Source organism: Pollachius pollachius (assembly GCF_949987615.1).
Source record: "Pollachius pollachius genome assembly, chromosome: 11".
NCBI classification, from domain to species: domain Eukaryota; kingdom Metazoa; phylum Chordata; class Actinopteri; order Gadiformes; family Gadidae; genus Pollachius; species Pollachius pollachius.
Window position 1 is genome coordinate 3,192,396 of NC_136944.1, and position 21,225 is coordinate 3,213,620.

General features: G+C 46.6%; 2 protein-coding genes across 3 annotated transcripts in view; one reads left to right on the plus strand and one right to left on the minus strand.

Annotated features, from left to right (window-relative positions):
- Positions 1-698: 698 nt before the first annotated feature.
- LOC307083225 (melanin-concentrating hormone receptor 1-like) lies at positions 699-5,366 on the minus strand (the record flags this gene model as incomplete). Its single annotated transcript, XM_079747059.1, has 2 exons — positions 699-1,861; positions 5,351-5,366. The coding sequence occupies 2 exons, from the start codon at positions 5,364-5,366 to the stop codon at positions 699-701; spliced, it is 1,179 nt and encodes a 392-aa protein (XP_079603185.1).
- LOC307082323 (growth factor receptor-bound protein 2) overlaps positions 3,780-21,225 on the plus strand; it is a 43,608-nt gene continuing 26,162 nt past the window's right edge. Inside the window, exons 1-2 of one of the 2 annotated variants that reach the window (XM_079745854.1) lie at positions 3,780-3,991; positions 5,182-5,442. In XM_079745854.1, the coding sequence (XP_079601980.1) occupies positions 5,365-5,442 (78 nt within the window). In that variant the 5' untranslated portion in view covers positions 3,780-3,991; positions 5,182-5,364. The remainder of the gene's footprint in view (positions 3,992-5,181; positions 5,443-21,225) is intronic. The other variant, XM_079745855.1, reaches the window with a different exon arrangement.

A 21,225-nucleotide genomic window follows, 5' to 3' on the forward strand; every position in this document is an offset into this window, starting at 1 on the left:
GAAAGGGCTTCCAGACGCTACCCCTCATGGGACCAACACTAGGTCTTCTCCCTGAAGGTATGGGTTAAAAGAGAGGATCACTCAATCCTCTATCGTCTCCAGGCAGAACTTAAACACCTAACAGAGTCCAAGAAAACCAACAAACAACCCCCGGCCTGACTGAGACACATGGACAAGGATCTGCAACATGTGCACCGTTGAGCAAACACTGACACAACTTTCTCTCTCTCTCTCTTTCTCTCTCTCTCTCTCTCTCTCTCTCTCTCTCTCTCTCTCTCTCTCTCTCTCTCTCTCTCTCTCTCTCTCTCTCTCTCTCTCTCTCTCTCTTGGCCGCTGAGCCAATGCTCCTTTTTCTCCTGATCTCTCTCTTCCCCTTCTAAATATTTGGCTGTGAAATTATTTATTTCCATTCATGCATGGATAATAAATTCTGTACATAGGGACTGTCCATAGTATAAAACAACAACCACAACAGAGTTTGGCAACACAGGAACACTTTAGCATCGACCAGCGCTGATGTTTCACACCCACATATGAAGACCGCTCTATACTAACGACCGGCCGGGTCCTGGTGTAATAGATGAGATGAATAGATGCAGTCCAACTCTGACCCTGATGTTAGGTTGGGGTCACAGTGGGTTCGCCCCTGCTATGACCGCTCTGTGAAAAGGGGCCCCCCTCTGCACAGAGCAACTGGCTCAGTGCACCACCACGGGCAGCGCCATGTCCTGGAAGGAGTGCGAGCCAGGGGGCAGGCAGGGGCCCTCAGGGGCCAGACGGCCAGGGGCCAGGTGTTCAGGGGCCAGGCATTCAGGAGCCAGACGTTCAGGGGCCAGGCCCTCAGGGACAAGCCATTCAGGAGCCAGACATCCAGAGACCAGGCGGTCAGGGGCCAGGCTCTCCGGCATGGGGCGGTCAGGTGCGGGGTTCGGCGTGGCGGCAGCAGGCTCCACGCGGAGGCGGCGGTGGTTGTGCCGCATGGCCACCAGCAGCTGCCTCTGGAAGCTCTGGCTCAGCAGGATGTAGAGGAAGGGGTTGATGCAGCTGTTGGCGTAGCCCAGGCTGATGGCCACGTTGTAGGCGTACACGAAGAGCGGCGTGGGCCGCTGCACGCCCAGGTGCACAAGCTGCAGCGTGTGGTATGGCGCCCAGCACAGGAAGAAGGCCAAGCAGATGGCCACCGCTAGGTGCGTCACCTTGCGGGTCCGCGCGCGGCGGCGGCGCTGGGGCAGCGGCGCCACTGTGGCCCACATGCTGTGGAGGATGCGGACGTACACGCCGCAGATGACGGCCAGCGGCAGCGCGAAGGCCAGGACGAACTGGTAGAGCGTGAACCAGGTGGTGTCGGTGGCGGGGCGGGGCAGCAGCAGGGCGCAGCCCACCGAGCCGTCCGCCAGCGGCATCAGGCCGGCGTACATCCACACGGGCGTGATGGACGCCAGCGAGAAGAGCCACACCAGGCCCACGGCGGCCCCAGCGGCGCGCGGCGTGCGCAGGTGGTTGAAGCGGATGGGGTGCACCGTGGCTAGGTAGCGGTCCAGGCTCATCACCGTCAGGATGTAGGTGCTCACCAGCTGGCTGTTGGAGTCCAGCGCCGTGATCACTGTGCACATGGTGCCGCCGAAGCACCACGAGCCGTTGCCCACCAGCTGGTGGATGAGGAAGGGCATGCCGAGCAGGAATAGGAGGTCCACCACGGACAGGCTGAACACGAAGATGTCCGGCACGGTCTGCTGTGCGCGGAAGCGGATCTTGTTCACGGTGGTGTAGAGCACCACGGCGTTGCCGATGATCCCCAGGACGCAGATCAGACCGAACATGCTCGCCATCAGCACGTTGTTGTAGAAATGTCCGTTTGGTGCTGAAATCAGTTCGGAAAGAAATTAAATCAGAAACGTTTCAAAATAATGCAAATCGATCATTTAAATGAAACATGTATCCAATAGTAAAGGTTCGTCTAATGATAGTATTTGTCCTATCCGGTAGAAATATGTTTTAAACAGCATACCTTCAAGAATCTTAGATGAATTCAGCGACGAGAAAAAATAATTTGAAATATTCCCAAAGTCCATCTTCAGTTCGGACTGGCGTGCAGAGAAACACTCCAAACGCGTCTGGTCATTCTGTCCACTCCATTACGCGTCTCCAAACAGTCCAGGAATAAACCGGGCCATCATCCCCGGAGCGAACAGACCACTAGTGTTCTTAACTAAAGAGCAAAGAACAGATAAGACGCACTGCGTTGCCATCCTGACTCACCTAGAGCCGCGCGTCCGGTTGTCCAACAGGTGCATATGGGCGCCGCGTCTCCAAGCTCCTCCATCAGCCTCTCCCGGTCAGTGAATCATCATAAGGTATTCCACGCTGTTCGATATCTACAACTGCTTTTTGAGACGTGCGTCAACTTTAGTGTCGTTCTATGTCGTTTTCCCATATTGGAAAATCCATATTATTGCATTGAGTCTGCTTCTTCACAGGGGACCTGCGCGGCTCACCATCACAATAGACATGAATGCAGGATTTCCATTCCGGTCCAAGTCAGTCAGAACAGAACAGCATTTTCTTCTTCTGATAGTTTAAACTATTTATACGGACGGATTATGTAGGACGCCTCTCAGGTCAGAGCCTATAATAACACCATGATAAATAACATTGGTCACAAAAAGTTGAAATAAGGACCAGACTGACTAAATAAAGGATCTAAAAAAAACTTTCTTATCTTATCACACCCGCAGATATAAGTGTTAGTTATTCACAGGGGTCACGATGCATCGCTAGATGTCGTCCTTTACCAGCTGTCTTACGTTACAGGCTGGACGGTCTGAGGTTTAAAACAGGTTTTCCCCACCTTTTTTGTTCCAAGGACCGGAATATTCATAAAAAAATTTGGAGGACCCGTAGTCATTTTGAATGCCTTCATTTTAAGATGCATCACTTTTGAACAAAGGTTTTGTGTTTTTCAAGATTTTTTTTTTGTCACAATCATTCAAATTCACATAAATTAAAGCAACAGCAATGAAGTGCTTGAGTCTCAGGCTCCCTTCAACAATGCAAAAATATAAAAACAACAATTTATAAGAGAAACAAAAGAAAAGTCACCTGAGACTTCAATAAAGACAAAATAGTGTAAAGGATTTACAGTGCATTTATAGTGCTTAATTTACAGTGTTTTACTTGCATATTGATATATTTTATGTCTATGTGTTAGAGGAAATAAAATGACTCGTGTAACCTAAGACCTAAAAAAAAACTAAACAAAACCCGTCGGGAATCGCTGGGTTAGAGGACAGATGTGCGTGTGGGTTGGATGGTTGAACAGTTGAACCCGGTCACCGGAGCAGCAGGAGCAGGAGGAGGAGGAGGAGGGGGAGAAGGATGGGACCGCTGGCCCAAATGCCCAAAGAACCCTCACACCAGGATCAGCACTACCTAAATGGGGTCCCCCCCCCCCCACCCCCACCCCTGTATTTTCTGCCTTAAAAAATCATCATATTGGATAATAAAAATATTTATTTGAGCCTAAAACATGGAGCATATGTAAATAATAATTTTGTGTTTGGTGCGGCAGCAGCCGTTCTGGATGAAGTCAGCCACCAAACCACCTCCCAGCAGAAGCCGTTGCAGAGGCTTTTATTATAAAAGGAAGCGGAAGTCAGCAACCAAATATTTCCCCAGCAGTAGCCGTTGTATTTGTTTTTATTGTGAAACGAAGAGGAAGTCAGCCACGAAACCTGCGCTCAGCACCCGCCATTGTAGAGGCTTTTATTGTGAAAGAAAGCGGATGTGCGCGCGGCCGGACCTCCTCCCAGCAGCAGCCACACTCAGAGGCTCCGAGTTCGGGCGAAAGCGTTTTTTTAAGGCGTACGTACGATTTAGTTAATCTTTTCGAGACACAACCGAAGCCCGGATAGCATCCCGCGGGCGTCGATCCAACAACGAGGCGGGATTCGAACACAGCATCTGTCCTGGCACCGTTCCGCGGACCCGTAAGGTGAAGGTTTGTTTCTTCTGACGACGGAAGCTAAGCTAAGTGGAGGCTAGCCGTCAGGGGCTAGCTGCTAGCCCCCGACGGCTAGCCTCCACATAGCTTAGCTTCCCTCTGGGACCCCTCTGGGGTTCAATATTCGGGGTTCGAGCAAAAGACGGGGTCTGGATCCACTGGTGTTACTGGGATGAGATGGTAGGGGACAGGGCTGAGATGGTTCGGGCTAGCCCTCAGCCCACTGGTGTTACTGGGATGTGATGGTGGGGGGCAGCGCTGAGATGGTCCGGGTTAGCTCCTCACTGGTTTTACTGGTGAACTGGTGTTACTGGTGAATGGTGGGGGGGGGACAGAGCTGGGATGGTCCAGGTCCCCATCACACTGTACTGGGCGCACTCCTGCTCCTAGCCCGATGAGAAGGTTTCCTGTGGACACTAGACTGATGTTATTTTAGAGTGTGTGTGTGTGTGGGGGGTTCTCATACAGATGTGTTATGGCTCAATATTCGACCCATAACAATAACAGGCTTTGTCATCCTGCCTGTCAATAACTTTTAAGATATTGAACCGTCACACTGTACTGCATGGACAGAAGAGGGGGTCACTATTAATATTGAATGGTATCATTTATTTCAATCACCTAATCCACTTCAAAAGTAGCCCTCTTGTTTACGCAATCAGCCCAATGCCATTAAAGCGGAGCTGCAGAACACCATTAGCTAAAGCGATGTGCTGGCCTCATCCACTTAAAGGGGGCCACTAAACCAATTAACGTGTTGGGTACCAGTGCTGACCAGCTGCCCGTCAACTGGCCGTTAGGGACCTGTCCATCAGGGATGGAGGTCACCTCACGGGCCAAGACAAAACAGACCAAGAGGCTTTAATTGTTTTATTTTATTAGATTATGGGGCGATAGTAGCTCAGGAGGTAGAGCGGGTTGGCTGGTAAACGTCCGGCAGGTTGCTAGTTTAATCCCCTGCTCTTTAATCCCCCGAGTGTTGAGGTGTCCCTGAGCGAGACGCCTCACCCAGACTGCTCCTGACGAGCTGGCTGTCGCCCTGCGTGGCTGACACCGCCGTCAGTGTGTGTAAATCGCTTTGGATAAAAGCGTCAGTAAAATCCCCTCAATGTAAATGTAGATTGTTTGTCATGAGCAACAGCCGGCTGGATGTTTGTCTGAAGTGTAGTTTTGTTTTGCAGGTGCGTCCCCTTGACTTGTATGTGAGGCCTCAGCCCTGAGACAAGGGGTCCTAGTCGAGGAGGAGCGACTCGGAGTGGAATAGCCGACCACAGCTCCGTGGATGTATATTTTTTCGTATTTTTGAGCCCAGACGCCTGCATCTACGACCTCAACCAAACGGGTTCCTACCTGCACCGAAGACCATGGAGGCCATCGCCAAATATGATTTCAAAGCAACCGCGGATGACGAGCTCAGCTTTAAACGAGGGGAGGTGCTCAAGGTAAACGCAATGTGTTTAAATGAAGTGTCACAACTCTATCCCAGACCCTGGATACAGAAGCCAGGGACATGACTCTGAACGACTTGTATGGCATTGATGGAATCACCGCCATGCACGATTTCAGCCTATCAGGGTAGTGGGTTGTTTTGTTATTTTGATTGGGAAACCTTCCCATCCTTCCAATAACACTTCTGTCTGAAGGAAATGGAAACTAACTACTGTGTGAAACTGTTAAGGCTGTATTCAGGGAATATTGGGCAGCCATCCCAACCTTACTGCATGATGAGTAGAACCAGGAAACTAATCCACATGCAACACTATTCTGGGACTATTTCAGTTTCATGAACCTTTGATTCCAAACGCTGACGTTTTTCTCTTTGGGGGAAAAGATAATCTGCTTGATTTCAGATTCTATGTCTTCACCTTATCCTCCGTGAGGAGATAGCACAATATTAGAGTGTACAGTGACTTTCCCTGAGTTTAGGATTTAAATGCAATCTTAATAATCCCCCCCCGCTTAGTGTGTGTGTGTGTGTGTGTGTGTGTGTGTGTGTGTGTGTGTGTGTGTGTGTGTGTGTGTGTGTGTGTGTGTGGAGTTAAATATTTATTTCCTCTGTGTTTCAAGGAAACGTGTGTGCTAGCGAGAGACTTTGTGCTCGTATAAATCAGCCTTTGATGCCGCCTCACTTTAGAGATTAGATTTTTTTTTCTCTGAGCTTTTTTTAGGTCACTTCTCCTTATGCTGAAGAGTCTGGCTTGGGGCGGCCGTAATACCCAGAGAGGACTCTGATAGCTGCGGGCTGCAACAATCTGAAAAGCTCTTTTGTCAAGGCGGGTTATGGAAGCAGCTCTGAGTGTGTCTCCCTGCTTTGACCTGTAGTCCTGATGTGGAAGTATATATAGAAGTGGGATGCCAAGCCTTGTGTTATTAACTTAACCAACACTTGTTCACCAGTCATTAACTATTAACTGATAGTAATGAATGTGCTATAAAAGAGGAGCAGCGTTTTTATTCATTGGTGGCCTACATACTTTCAAATTGCAAGTTGCCGATAATCTTTGTTTCCAAAGGTCTAATTGAATAGCACTTGAAAGAACGTGGTTATGAATTAGCATATCACAGGCCAACAGGCTATGGGAAAATAGTTTAAAGCAGTGGTCCTCAAAGTGGGAGGCGAAGAGATACTGCAGGTGGTGCATGGAGGATAGTGAGGGGGGAAAACCAAGCACATATGGACTAGGGGTGTACACGTGTAACCGGTTAGTAAATCATAACCGCTTAGGAAAAATAAGTAAACGAAAACCGTAAAAAATAAATAATAATCACCGCGCCATTGTTTCAATGGGAATAGCGACGGTCCATACTTTCAACATAAAGTTTACATATTTATAATTCGAAATTCGTCCCAGCCTTTATACCACAGATACTCTAGGGTCTATAGCATATAACCGCGTTGTCTGATTACAGTTTAATTCATTTTTCACAATTTACCAGCTCTCGTTTTGAAGAATAATCACCGCGCCATTCGTTTCAATGGGAATCGCGACGGTCTATACTTTTACCATAAAGTGTACATATTTATCATTTGAAATTCGTCCCAGCCTTTATACCACAGATACTATAGGGTCTATAGCATATAACCACGTTTTCTGATTACAGTTTAATGTAACAGTGAGCTGACAACATCCTAATTAACACGGCAACTGCAAATTAACTACACAGAGATAACCATGGCAACCGGTCAAACAAATGTTCTTTTTGCGATCATTCTGCTCGCGCATCCGCCGTGTTAATAAACAAATAATCACCCTATAGCGCGACTGCGGTCCACTTAAAAAAAAAAAACGGTTAACTGTGTACATGAAAAAAAAGGGGTTGTGTAACCGTTCACACCCCTAGTAGGGACCAATAAATGTGTTGAGCTGTCAATATGCCCGATTCGATTTGAGAACTACTGGTTTACAGTTCTCGGAAAAGGAAAGAAGCAGAAGCTGCCACTTGCTTTAAGTATGTACGTCGACGGCTCGAAGATGCCTTCAGAGAACAAGGTTGTCATCACTGACAGCCGTGCTGATCTAAGGTAACGGCCATCATAATTTCTCAGTAACGTGAACAACCTAACTGTGTACTACACTACAGACAAAAGTTTAAGAGTCATTTTATAATGTTAGAATACTAATCTAATGAAGGATATTTTGGTTATTTTAATATTTTTGGCCAGCCTTTTTAATTTTACATTTGCAACAGTAGCAAAAACGACGACCAAACGCAAGGATTTATTGTAAAATTAGTTTCTTTCAGTAATTAAATAATTATCGGTCAAATGTGATGTTGATTAATTGTAAATTGTTAAAATCCCTACTAGCAAGGAAGGATTATGGGAGTTATGTCAATCATTGTTAAATAATTACTTGAAACTTCTTAATTTAATTCTGTTTAACAAGCAGGTCTGGTTGTTTCATCGGAATAACTTAATATCAGTCTCCTGTAAAAAAAAAAAAAAAAAGTGTTTTCCAAACAGTTCAAATGCCCCCGAAATGTATTACACAGTGTCAAAATAAAGCCCTTGTTAAGAAGGTTAATTTCCTTCACTGATGTAGTTTCACTAGAAGAAACCAACACAACGTGCACAAGAGTTCTGCCCAGGCTGGTGGCAGCAGTGACTGTGCGTGTCCTTAATGGTTCCAGGCAGCTCGGGTGAACACTCCATGGAGCTTAGAACAAGAGGCAGGACAGGAACACTCTTTATCACTCTCCACTGTTGAGATTATCTCCTCCCCTCTGTTTGGCGGCCCTTCTCCTCTGGGTATCCATCGCTGGCGGTTTGTGAAAGGCCTGTCTCGTATGAGTGGATCAGTCTGCGTGATACACCAGCACGCCCCAGCCGGAGTCCCAGTCAGCTGCTGCATCCATATTAATGAGAGACCCAGGACACGAGAACAAGCAGTGGTGGTGGTGTTGGTGGTGGGAGTTTCAGTCCTCAAAGAACTCAAACCCACTAACCCTGACATGAATCCCCTGGACAGGCTGACAGGCATGAGGTTCAGACAGCACACTCCCTCTGTTGAGGCCCAGGAGCCGGGGTAGGGATGGGGCCCCATCGAGGTCAGAGCACCATGGAGGTCAGAGCACCATGTGGGTGTTGAAATGTGTTCACACGTGTATGTGTGTTTACCAAGAAGTTATGCACACACGGGAACCCCCCATTGGAACACATGTCCCTGTTTTACCGTGTGTAGTAGGAGCTCTTAACAAAGGTCCACAACACAGGATACAGGTGGCCATCTTGGCTCTTCCCTGCTGCTGGCTCCCTCTCTCCCTCTCCTTTGTACGATGTCCCTTCAAGTCAACTTCTCTCTTAGAGAGCTCAGACGAGTGAAATAACACTGATCATTGTTTTGGGGGTCTTCCGTTTCAATCCTTCAGGTTTACAGTTGTCTTCTGCTGGTGTAGTGAAGGTACTGGTGAAATGTGGGTCTGAAGAAACTCCCCTCAAAGTGTGTGTCTCAACCGCCTGCCAGCAGTATAACTGAAGAGAGCCTCACTGCGGATTACAGCTTTTAGTCTAAACGCTGGGAGACCAGGAAAGCTGCTGACGTGACAGTTGAGCCCGAGTGTTTGTCAGTTGAACCGGCTGCGGACTCGGACCTGGCATCCAGTCAGCACGCATTGGTTTGCTGCTCTGCAATCTGTCTTACACAAGACGCCACAAGGCTCCCCGCACACTATCAACTGCATTTTAACGGTAGTTGAACTTTCTTCTTCTGAGTTGAATGTTTCCTAGGAAGGCTGGTTGTGTTTATCTGATGCACGAGTTACAGCAAGATATATACACAGATATATGTGACACTTGCACTGACCAAAGTTATTCATCCTTCCACTCCGTTCTGTAATCCTTGCTGGATGTTCCACAGTTGTCAAAGTGTATATAATGACTGACGATGCGTTTGTGAAATGTAACTGATATTTAAAGTCTTTGTCGTTCACTGGCCAATATGGCTACTCTGAGGACTTTGACAAGTTATGCTGTGCTTTCATTTCCATACACACAATATTTATGGAAAATACTTACTTAACGCACTTGTATCACACCAATTTTTGTATTGAGAAACTGTAAAGTTCTCACCGAAGCGTTCTGAGTTGAAGTGTTTGTTTGACCCAGATTAAAGATGTTCTTTAGTCTGCCTCAGACCAAGGTGAATTCAGAATCCTCATATCATAACCTTTGTCTATTTGAGCATTGAAGCCTCAACCATAAACCGCAGTGAATCAAAGCACATGTGGTGAAGTATAGGCTGTCGGCAAAGCCCAGCTCCAGCCCAAAACACTGTTGTCAGCTGGGAGAACGTATTCATCCGAAGGCTGAGCTGTGTCACTCAGCACGCTGGGATGAGGCCCATAAGTATGACGCCTCAAGGGGCTGGAGCTCCTCCTTCTGTCTGGGCTCATCTCGTGCTGCTCGGGGGAGCCTGGGCCAGGAGGACCCCTCTGAAAGCTAAGCCTCTATGTAAAATGCAGAGCGAGTGAACGACAAGATATTCAACTATTACAGGGCTCCAGACTAACTTTTTTCACTAGGAGCACTGTGACCCTAACTGAACATTTTAGGGGCACAACCAGAAATTTTAGGGGCAAACACTGTAATTCAACATACCAATGTGGTTTTCTCTTTTTTTTTTTTTTCACTGTATTACTAATACATATTTTTATAATAGATGCAGAAATAACAATGTGAGGTTTCAAATTCAGTGTCACATTTTATTGTGATTCTCATCAATACCCACTGTTTCCACGTGCGCAGCTGCGCGTGCATGCGTTCGATGAGCACGGAAGCAACAGTTTCATCGGAGTGCGCCCGCTTGTCGTGCCGCTTGACAGGAATTCATCTCTCCATTGAGAATGCAGCAGGCGCGACAAAAGCCTCCCGTGTGAAAAGTCCCTTCCTTCGGGTGCGGGTCGGGCATTGATATCAATTTATAGCGGGTGCGGAATGTAATTCGCGCTACTGTGGTTTTAAGTATTGCGGGTGCGGGTTTGCAAAATAAGACCCCTGCAGGACGCAGGACCCAGGCACTGGCACACTAGCCGCAGGTCGGAAGTAGTGATGGGTCGTTCGTGACCAAATCAGTTCAAATGAACGAATCTTTAACAAGAACGAACCAAACTGATTCTTCTCTCTCGTTCGTTCTCAGACTCGACTCCTCCCAGACCCACTAGTCACTGACTCGCTGTTCGTTCACTGACTGTGAGTGGTGAAGAGGCTTAGTGAGCGAGCGTATGATAATACAATTCAATATCAGTGAAATGGTAAATGCATGCTGTCTTTGTACTTTCTGTGTCATGTCTCATGTGTCATGTCTCGTCAATCTGTCTCGTTCTTTCATGGTTCGTTCTCCACCCGGGACCCCCACCATCATTGCTAAATCAATTCTATTATCTTGCTGATATGTTAAACATCCAATAATCAACTACACCCCCCATCCCGCTGCGTTTGGTTAAAGTTTTAATGTTGTGTTGATTGATGACCGACTTCCACGATCATTTGAGAATGAGAACGAGGGAGGGGTTGAGTCTGACTGAATGAATGAACGATTCTGAACGACTCTTCTTGGCCAACTGACCGACGCGAACTGAATCAAGGAAAATAATCATTGAATCCATCACTAGTCGGAAGAACGAGTCAATAGTTCAGAGACGTTTACGCACGCTCGATATTTAATCTCTAGGACCCTCCCCCTCCACACATTAGCCACTAACAGTGGCCATCCATATCCTTCTCACATTCATTGGCCTGCTACAGATTTCGGATTCGTTGACGCGCCCCTTCCATGTTTAACGTGTAAAAAATAAAAAAGGGCTAATTTACTAGTCGCACATGCGACCAGATGTAAAATTCAGTCGCACAATCTCACATTTTGATCCCAAAATGCGACCATTTGGTCGCAGTCTGGAGCCCTGCATTATCAGTCACGGTATGGCTGTACAAGGTACAACTACATTCAGACACCTTTCCTGGAACTGGACTGTAAAGTCTATTTGGTAAAATGTCTTTCAGAGCGGCTGGATTTCGATTTATTTAGATGGCGCTGGAATGGCTTGCATCCGTTTGTATCTATTGTTTGTAATTTAGATTCGGAGCTCATTCATTTGTCAGATCCAAACGTTTGAAGGCCACGTTTGAAGCCAAAGTGATACTGTGACTCCTGTGCCAAGTCCTTAACCTTAGCTTTAGCTTCATGTTGGTCGTCAGCCCTTTCCTCCTGAGACACAGTGGTCTTGGATCGGGCCTGCTGCAGATTAGATTAGTTTTATCAAACCTTTTAATCTGATGTTTTGACGAAAGCATGACTCAGAGTTCCACAAGGGTAATTGTCTGCTAATTTATTTCCCACTCTGAACTTTGAGTGAAAGGGTTGATGATGAGAGGTGGACAGAGGGCTCCTGTCTATCCACGTCTTTCCAAAGGCCTTTCAGAAAGCTCAGCCCAAGCTCTGAGCTGAGGCTGGTCGGGCCGGCGGTGGACCAGAGGCCATTAGGCTGATGACGGTCCCAGACCAGGCCCAGAGGAGAGGCTTCACACTACAGAACACCGGGAATGGAGTGCAATGAGTATTCAAGGGTGGTTCACACTGTTGGAGTTGATGGGTGAAATAGTTTAATCTGGTGACATTTTACATTCAATTGATTGTGTAATGTCCAGCAACTTGAGCCACTATATAAAATGCATGTTTTATATTTCTATATTTTTCTATATAAAATTGTTATATTAGCCGACTGATACTTCATTTAAATACTTTATTTAATTGAGCTTTCAAATCTGTTCTTTGTCCTTACTGATATCTTTCTCTGTGACCTGTGAACACTTTTCCCCTTCATCAGTAAAGTGATCTGACACTAGGCCTCAAACATCCACCCTGTGCCTCAGTGTCTCCACGGTATGTCGGGCCAGATGTGGGCGGATGATAAGGGCGTCGATGATAGAGATGGTGATCTGAGGTGGTGTGGAGTTAACCACGAGCACAGTTTCACATTGTGTCATATGATTTCCATAATGCCACAGATGGGCCAAATGGGGAAGGTGTGAGCCTGTCTTGGGGTTTTTTGTTTAGGAAATGCAAAATGCTGATCTCATTTGAATACCCAGTTTGTAAAAGCCTGTGTTTGCAATATTAAAAATATGTGCCTTGTGAATCATCTGCAGAGTAGACAGCTCTCCTGAACACCAACTCTGTAGACGGGGAGGAGAACATTTGAATTGGCAAATTGCAGCTGATTATTTTTTAGTGGGCGGTTTGTGCTCTAGTTCCTCCTTGAAGGGCTTTGGGGTCTCCTCTCTGGGCCTCAGTCCTTGTCACTCCGGTCTCTCATGTGGTGCAGCCGCCCCGCTTCCTTCAATAAGTGAACATGACCTCCTGCTGACACGCAGAGCCTCTCCCCTACTGGTCTCTGATCCCCTCCTCTGTCTGTAGCTCCAGCCTGCCTCCTCTACTCCCTCCTCTCCTCACTCCTCTTCCTCCAGCGACCCTCGTGGATCTGATGTCCCTGTCCGTGCGTGTCCACCAGGCCTGGTGTTTGTGTCTCTTGTCTGCCAACGAATAGTTTGGCTTGAATTAAGGGGAATGTTTTACTATTGATGTTGTGTTAAGATTCATTTTGTTGTGTTTTTGTGGGGCTCTCAAATAAGGGAAATGATAATGTGATAATGATGGATCATTTTATACAATATGAAATGAGCAGAATATGGTTGTTTGTTCTAAACGCTCTTTGACGGTCTGAGCCGACCCCTCTTAGTCAGTGATGGAGCTCTCAGCCGACATTGCTTTGAGTTACTGGAGTAATCACGTTGTTTGTGATGATAACCATGTGCTTTGTGATCTCCCAAAGGGCTCATTGTTGTTGAAGGTAAAGTAGGTTAGTTAGTTTAGTCTGCCAACCATAAGGGCCGGCCCGGGTTGAGTTCCCTAGTGGTCAAGAAGTTCTCTTAAAATGTCAGCTGGGAAGATCCCGACCTGATCCAAACTGAAAGTGAAATGATTCATTGAAGAACAACGTGTCTCAAAGCAGCTTCTGTGGTCTGAATGGATCCGTCTCCCTCTGTCTCTGTCTGTGAGCAGCGGTGTTGACACAGAATCCTCAGGCTGCGTTCCAATCAGTTCCACCCCCTCCTACACTCACCCTCCCCATTTAGTGAAACAGCTCTGCACTCAATCATCAGACAGCCTTTAACGCAGACGCTATCTCTGACCAGTGTGTTAGCATGAGCAGTGGCCCGCAAAATACAGAATCGGATCTTTGGATTTTCAATTTGTGTGTGTGCACTTGTTGAGTATTCTCCCCAGCCTTGGCTGTTCTTCTGGTGTACCTGGGTGGGACGGAACCAACATACAGCTGGGTGGGTACCTGGGTGGGATAGAACCAATATCCAGCTGTCGGAGCCTTTGGGATACACTGGATCATTTCTGAATGCTTACCAACCCGCCAACTCTTCAGTATGATAAAACTATGAACTTCTTTCTTTCGACATCATGTTCGAACTTAATAATTAATTCACTACATAACTGGAATCCTACAAGTTGATATTTCAATTGTAGTACAAAGTAAATCAACCATGAATCAACTGAACTGTGATTCACCTGTCAAAAGAAGAAAGGATTCTGTATGTGGTTTTGAGGATAGTTCGCAACGTCTACACTTGTTAACTAGTTACAGGAATTACCGCTTTTAAGGTTTCTATGCAATTCCTTCTGAGAAAGTAGGGCTGGGCGATATGGACCAAAAGTCATATCTCGATATCTTCAAGCAGAATATCGATATAAGATAAATATCGATATTTGTTGACACAATAACATAGTTGCCGTTGCCGCGCTCCAACTCGTCGTTCTACATCGGTGGTGCCACTGTGCTCTCATTTCCAGCCTGGCTGCGTCGCTGTGCTCGTTAACCTGCCTTGCTGATGGGGGGGGAGTTTACGTGGAGCTACCGTTATTACTATAGCCTACCTACCGTTTGGATTTACTGTTGCTATTCAGTTTGATGATTGATTAAACCGTGGACTAGACACTGCCGACCGTACAATATAATATATAATATCACGGCCAATAGCTGTGTGCGCCTCCGGAATATTATGAATCTTATTATATATTAATAAAAATTATATTATTAATATATCTCCAGACCGTTCGGGTTGTCCGACGTCTCTTGTTCTTCCACTTCCTCAACAATTTCTGTACTGCCGTTATCTGAATAAAAAATAATTAATGTCGAGACAGCTTAAGATTTTGGGTCGCTGCACGCATTTTGGAGCACGTTGTGCTACTGCAAGTGATGGAAGAGGTTGGTCGTACTCGACCCTTTAGTTGTGACAGATTTGAAGCACTCTACAAAAAACCTGATTCTGTCATTCGTCAGACATCTTGTACCCAAAACATTTCCAAACTATGGAGCCATTTGTCCTCTGCTTACATACAAGCTCCTCTGCGCCGCGTTTCCCGGCGGACTCCATGTTTCGCGCCGTAGGGGATTAAAAAAGTGACGCGAGTGGAAGGGGGGCCGGGCCGTGTGTGAGCCGGAGGCAGAGCGGGAGAGAGATAAGCAGAGTTACGAAATAGCAGGCGGCAGTCGCGGTTCGAAACTGCTGATATTTGGATAAAATATGCTGTACTTTCAACGCAAATTAAACTATATCAATGTTGACGATAGCGTCTCGTTCCATGTCTTGTTTGAAAAAATATCGATATTTCAAATATCGATATATCGCCCAGCCCTATGAGAATGAATCACAAATTGTTTGTGTGTGAAGATCCTGTTATTCAGCACTCATGATTACTATCAGTGCATTAGTGCATAGTTTCATGTTCTGAGGAGATTACCAACAGAGCCGTTCACTCTAACCACTTTCTGTGTAGAACTCCAGGCTGGCTGAGGCTAAAGGCTGGCACCCAGCACCCGGCCCTGTGTGTTTGTGCACATGTGCCTCAGCAGACGCGAGTGCTACCCGTCTGTCACTTCCTGTTTGCTGCATGGACCTCCCCTGGCAGCTTCCTGTCTCTCCCTAGTAGGGGGTTCCAGCGGCCCAGAGCGCTCAGAGGTTTCCCGTTTGGCAGGCCTCTCTCCTGTGGACGCGGTCCTGTTGAGAACCGCACAGCGGGTTGTAGCGAGACAGGGCCGGAGGCACCGCTGCCATGGTGGAGGGGTTGAGCAAGAACACACTGGAGCCAAGCCATCACTTCTTGTTCTGCTTCCTGTTTTTACCCCATTTACCCATGTAGTCTCTCTTCCTCTTTTGTATCTCTGCCTCGCATTCTCTCCCTCTCTCTGCCCCTCTGCCTGTCTCTCTTCCCCTCTCGATCTCTGCCTCTCTCTCTCTTTCTGTCTGTCTCTGTCTCTCTCTGTGTAACCTGACCCCAGCCACTCAGCCCCTCCTCCAGATCAGGGACCTCATGCTCTTCCGCCCTCGTTTTGTCTTCTTAAGCTTCCTGTTCTTTGATTAACTGCTCCCTCCCGTCTGTTAGTGCCCGCTTATCGCTACACTGCTATCGATCCTGCCCACCCACTGACTCACAAATGAGAGAGACAGAGGTAGAGCGAGGGAGACTTGAGCCAATCCACAATTTAAACAAGAAAAATCCTTCAGAATTGTCTCAAAGTATGAGACTCAACAACACAATAACAATTCCCAACAACATGTGTCTAATGGCTACAGATGAGCTTTCTGTTGGCGGTCTACTCTGTTCACTGTCGTATTGTAAGGATTTCAGGCCGTAGTGTTTCCCTTTGATGTTTGTTTGTGCGTGTTATAGATAAGGACGTCGTGACGCTGACTATAATGAACTTCTGATGCAACATCTTCTCAGAAAACCTATTTTAAATCCATCTGCTCACTCGGCCAGCGGACGCGAATGCGGATGTGAAACTGTCGGAAGACAAGGTCCCGTGACAGATCGTGTCTACTTCCTCTGGTTAGAGGTCTGTTTCTGGCTGTTTGAGGCAGTCTACTTCTGCCTGGATTTGCCCTGCAGATGGAACAGAATGAGAGTTATGAAATATGAAGCCTACATGAAACAAAGGAAACATTAGTTTGTAATGGTTATTGTTTAGGGCAGGGCACTTCTGTCATTGGCCTATTGTGTGTTATTGTTGACCAAAGGCAGCTCTGTTGAGAGCAGGGCTGCTGCCCAGCGGCCTTTGAGCAAGGCTTTTCTGCAGGCTCACCGCCAGACAAAGGACTCGGGCCGGCCCGCGTCTTCAGTCGCATTCAGACGGCCGTAACTCGGATTGTGAATATCTGTAGGTTGGCTGTGTGATTGGTGGGAGGGGTTTAACTCCCAGTTTAACTCGCTAATAACTCCCAATCCCTCACAGTGATGTTATTGATGACATTATTGAGATGAGGATCAGCACTGAGGGGATATATTCAGGAAGGCCTCTTAGTTAATGCTGCTGTGTTAAAACCCTTTTGTAGGTTACAGCTCAATTGTAATGCACATCAGATGATTTTGTTTTAGCTTTTGAAATGTTTAGGTACTGTCAAAATATTCAACGTACTGTCAACACATTTGTCCTATATAACCAATCAATATCCTTTATTTAACAAGGTAAAAATTAATTGAGATTAAAATCTCTTTAATATGAAAGATGTTATATTATTGTGTTGGTACTAATCATCTTGTCATAGAGGGCGATAAATTAAATTCTTAGTCTATTCATGTTTACGTTGACGTTGTTGACCTGCTAGTCTGACCTGAGAGTGCCCTTAGGGTTTCACACCCAAAAAGGGTTAAGCGGCGTGAAGAAATTAGAATAATAATGTTTATTTTAATAACCAAATCAAACAGGATAAAGAGTCTGCTTTCGGCAAGATCCGAGAGATGGAAAGTGCAGATGAGGGCAAGGTTAATGGGTGCACTCAGATAAACTCCCTCCTTCATAAGTTGTGTGCTTTGAGAAGTATTTCTTTCACCTGTGGTGGAGCTTCACGATGTGGTGACCCGCTGGGCTCCCGACCCATCAGTGGAGACGTCCTGGTGGGTGAGTAATGAGGAGCCATCTGACAGATAGCTGATCTCCTACCGAGCATGAGGTCAACTAGAAACTGACATTTTCACATTTCAGACATTACAACACTGAAATGATTGAATGTTAGATCGTCGTTTAGAAAATATATTTTATCTATAGATCTTTCCTACAGCACATTCTCATAATAGGCCAACATCAATTGCATCAGCCTTGCATAGACTTTTAATCATTAAATTATTGTTCTCTTATATGCTGGATCAATCAGTTTTTGATTTCATGGAGGTATAATATAAATTAGTTTATTAAACAGAAGTTTGTATGCTAATGTGTATCATAGCCTGTATTTCAGTCAAATTGAACGCAGACGGCGACATTAAAAAGGATGCACACATCCTCTGAAGTATGTTAGTTTGTAGAAGGGGTCATTCAACGCCTATAGACTGAACCCTGGCCCTCGTCTGCTCATACAGAGCAACAAACAAGACAAGAGGGCAGTTTTAGATGTATAATTATTAAGAAATAAACTTTTCGTCACGATTTTACATCACAATATTTCATGGCAAGACATTTGGTCACCTCTGGTTCACTGGATTAGGGAATGAGAAACAATGTGAGCCAATTCATTCTGAACCGAGTTAGCCAATTCACTCTGAACAAAAGTGAGCCAAGGCAATCAGAACCCAGTAAGCCAAGTCAATCAGGACCAAGTGAGCCAGTGTGTAGCAACAGGAGCTAACTGCACACAGCCCTGATGTAGCATCAGGAGCTAAAATCACACAGCCCTGATGTAGCATCAGGAGCTAAAATCACACAGCCCTGATGTAACATCAGGAGCTAACAGCACTCAGCCCTGATGTAGCAACAGGAGCTAACAGCACACAGCCCTGATTTAGCATCAGGAGCTAAGTGTAACAGCAGGGTCTGAAGCATTCAGGGGAAAACGGATGTGTACGTCCATCTCCGGAGCTAGCAGAGGAGTGGAAGGTAATTATTGCCCCAGTGTGTTAAAGGAGTCGGTGGGGCTGAGCGGAGGACAAGTCTCAGTGCTCTGGTGTTTGTGGAGCATTGTGTAGCATCGTATCCTAGCTATCTGCGTTGCATACGGGAATGGGTTAACCAGGTTATTGTTAGTGCTTGCCACTTGGTTCTATGAACATCCTTACTGTACCGACAGCGATATATTGTTTCATTGTTTCTCTTCTGACAGATGTACTTATTGTAAGTCGCTCTGGATGAAAGAGTCTGCTAAAGGCCCTTATGTAAAAAGATGAACCTCTGGGATGATGGACATTGTAATGACACGATGCACATAAAAGGGGAACTGGTTCGGTTTTTTCTTTCCAGTGCAGCCAGTGTCACCTGATTGGTTGCCCGGTGTCCTCCGGTCCTTTTTTATTGGCTCGTCCCCAACTGCAGCCACATGGCTAATTCTTGTGTTCTTTTGCATTTTTCTGTTGTGTTTTTGTTTTGATTGCGTCCCACAGACGTCCCGGCGCGTGCGTGTGGAGGTTCCTCTGGCAGAGGAATGGCCGCGGCTCCATTCCTCACCAAACCTCTCTGGTTTAGTAAAATGGCCGACTGGTCAACCCTTCCACCACCCCCTCTTGCTCTGCGGTCCCTCACACATCTTGTCGCTCTAAACCCATCTTTACACTCCGTTCTGGTGGGTCGTGCCCAAGAGTCAATTCAATTAGTTTAACCCTTAATCACAGTTACAGTCTCAAAGTTCTTCACAGGCCACACCCCCTATCCCTAGCCCCCCCTAACCCTAGCCCCCCCTAACCCTAGCCCCCCTATCCATGGCCCCCTCAAAGACCAGGGAAAGTCACCCTTGATTATAGAGGAGGAGGAGCCGTTGAAGGCGGCAGAGCGAGGGCGATGCTGGTCCCCTCCCCGGGCGACCAGCAGACCACTGGGTGCCTAGAGGAAGAAACACAGTGGAAGCATAACAAACAGAACCGTTTAAACAGAAATGAGTGAACGGCTGAGTGAGTGAAGGCTGGAGGGAGAGGGGGACGTGTGGAGGTAGGTCAGAGGTCGCTGCATCCTCACACGTCAGTGATCCCACACGAACCCACAGGGATGAGTTAAATCAGCCATCCTGCACACGGATTAGAGCACGCCCTGCCTCTCTGATCACTTCCTCTGCACGCACGAACACACACAGAGCTAGATGTCTGATCCATCTCCAATCCATATGTCACAAAACACACACGCTGTCACAAGCCCACCCTCTCGGACCCCTTTAAGCGTCTGTCTCTCTCTCTCTCTCTCTCTCTCTCTCTCTCTCTCTCTCTCTCTCTCTCTCTCTCTCTCTCTCTCTCTCTCTCTCTCTCTCTCTCTCTCTCTCTCTCTCTCTCTCTCTCTCTCTCTCTCTCTCTCTCTCTGCCATCCAGCTTATGGATGGACGGCCCTTTGTTTCTCTAAAACATTATTGGTGCTCAGCCCAGCTGTTGTGGTGAACCATCCATAGCATTAAAGGAAAGTTACTACCTTCGTTCGTACAACTTCAAGAGCCAAGGACGCCTGCAGAATAATGTTGCAGAGCTTAACCTTCCAGCACTACAACTAAAGTTACACTTTTCTTACCCCTTTTAAAAATGTTGTGATGGACACTCAGTGATACTGAATTTTTCAGCAGTGATTCCATAATCCTCAAAATATTGCAATATTTAAACGTCGATATTGCCTGGGGAGCACTACGTACGTGCTATCCGGTGGTTGGCATGGCTTTATGAATCTGTTATTCTGTGGCCTTGTTCTATACCCTTCTGGCTGGCTATCGGTTCGAACCGTGCTTCTCCTGCTCGCTGTCTGCCTCTGAGATTAGTACCCCAAATTCCTCCGTAACGGATGCTTCAGCAGCATGCTGGGATACGGGGATAATGGGGGAGTCGTTTATACACTTCAGGATTTCATTCCTCCCTGTCCTCACCAGAGCAGCGCGTGCGTCAACAGGGGTGATTATCCTACGCTATAATAACGTCAGCGCCAAGCAGTCAGGCTCAGGGGAAAGTGGATGAAATCTGCTCTCATTTCATACACTTAAGATGACGGAGACAAAGATGATGAGGTTACAGCTAGCTCTCAGGCTACAGCTAGCTCTATCGCTGCAGATAGCTCTCTGGCTGCAGATAGCTCTCTGGCTGCAGATAGCTCTCAGGCTGCAGCTAGCTCTCTGGCTGCAGCTAGCTCTCTGGCTGCAGATAGCTCTCTGGCTGCAGATAGCTCTCTGGCTGCAGAAAGCTCTCTGGCTGCAGATAGCTCTCTGAAATCCTGTGTAGGCCTACCCTCTTTCCCCGCAGAAAATAGATCAGTAATCAATAAGGGAATCGATAAAGTATCGGAACAATAAGCAGAATTGATTTAATTTTGTAATCAGTTGGAACATGACCCACAAAGTTCCAGTTAAGACACGCCCCCTTTCAATGAAAAACACACTTCTGTGTGTTTTTCTGTGTTGTCTATTAATTCTTTAATTATGGAGCACAATATGACCTTCCCTTCCTACAAAAGATATACCCTTACCCTCACCCTTAATGAAAGGAATAACCCTTACTGAAGGTGGTGTGATTTAAGATTTGGCAGAGAAAACAATGTTGGATGCGTGTGTGAACCATAGAAGTTCATCTGATAGACTGCATTGTAGCACGATACTAAACACCTCTGATCGTGCGGAGGACGGTTTATCGTTCGCCATCTCGTATCGTCATATCACCCCAATTAGACCCAGCTCACTTTTCCTGTCCTCTTCGCATGCAACGCTC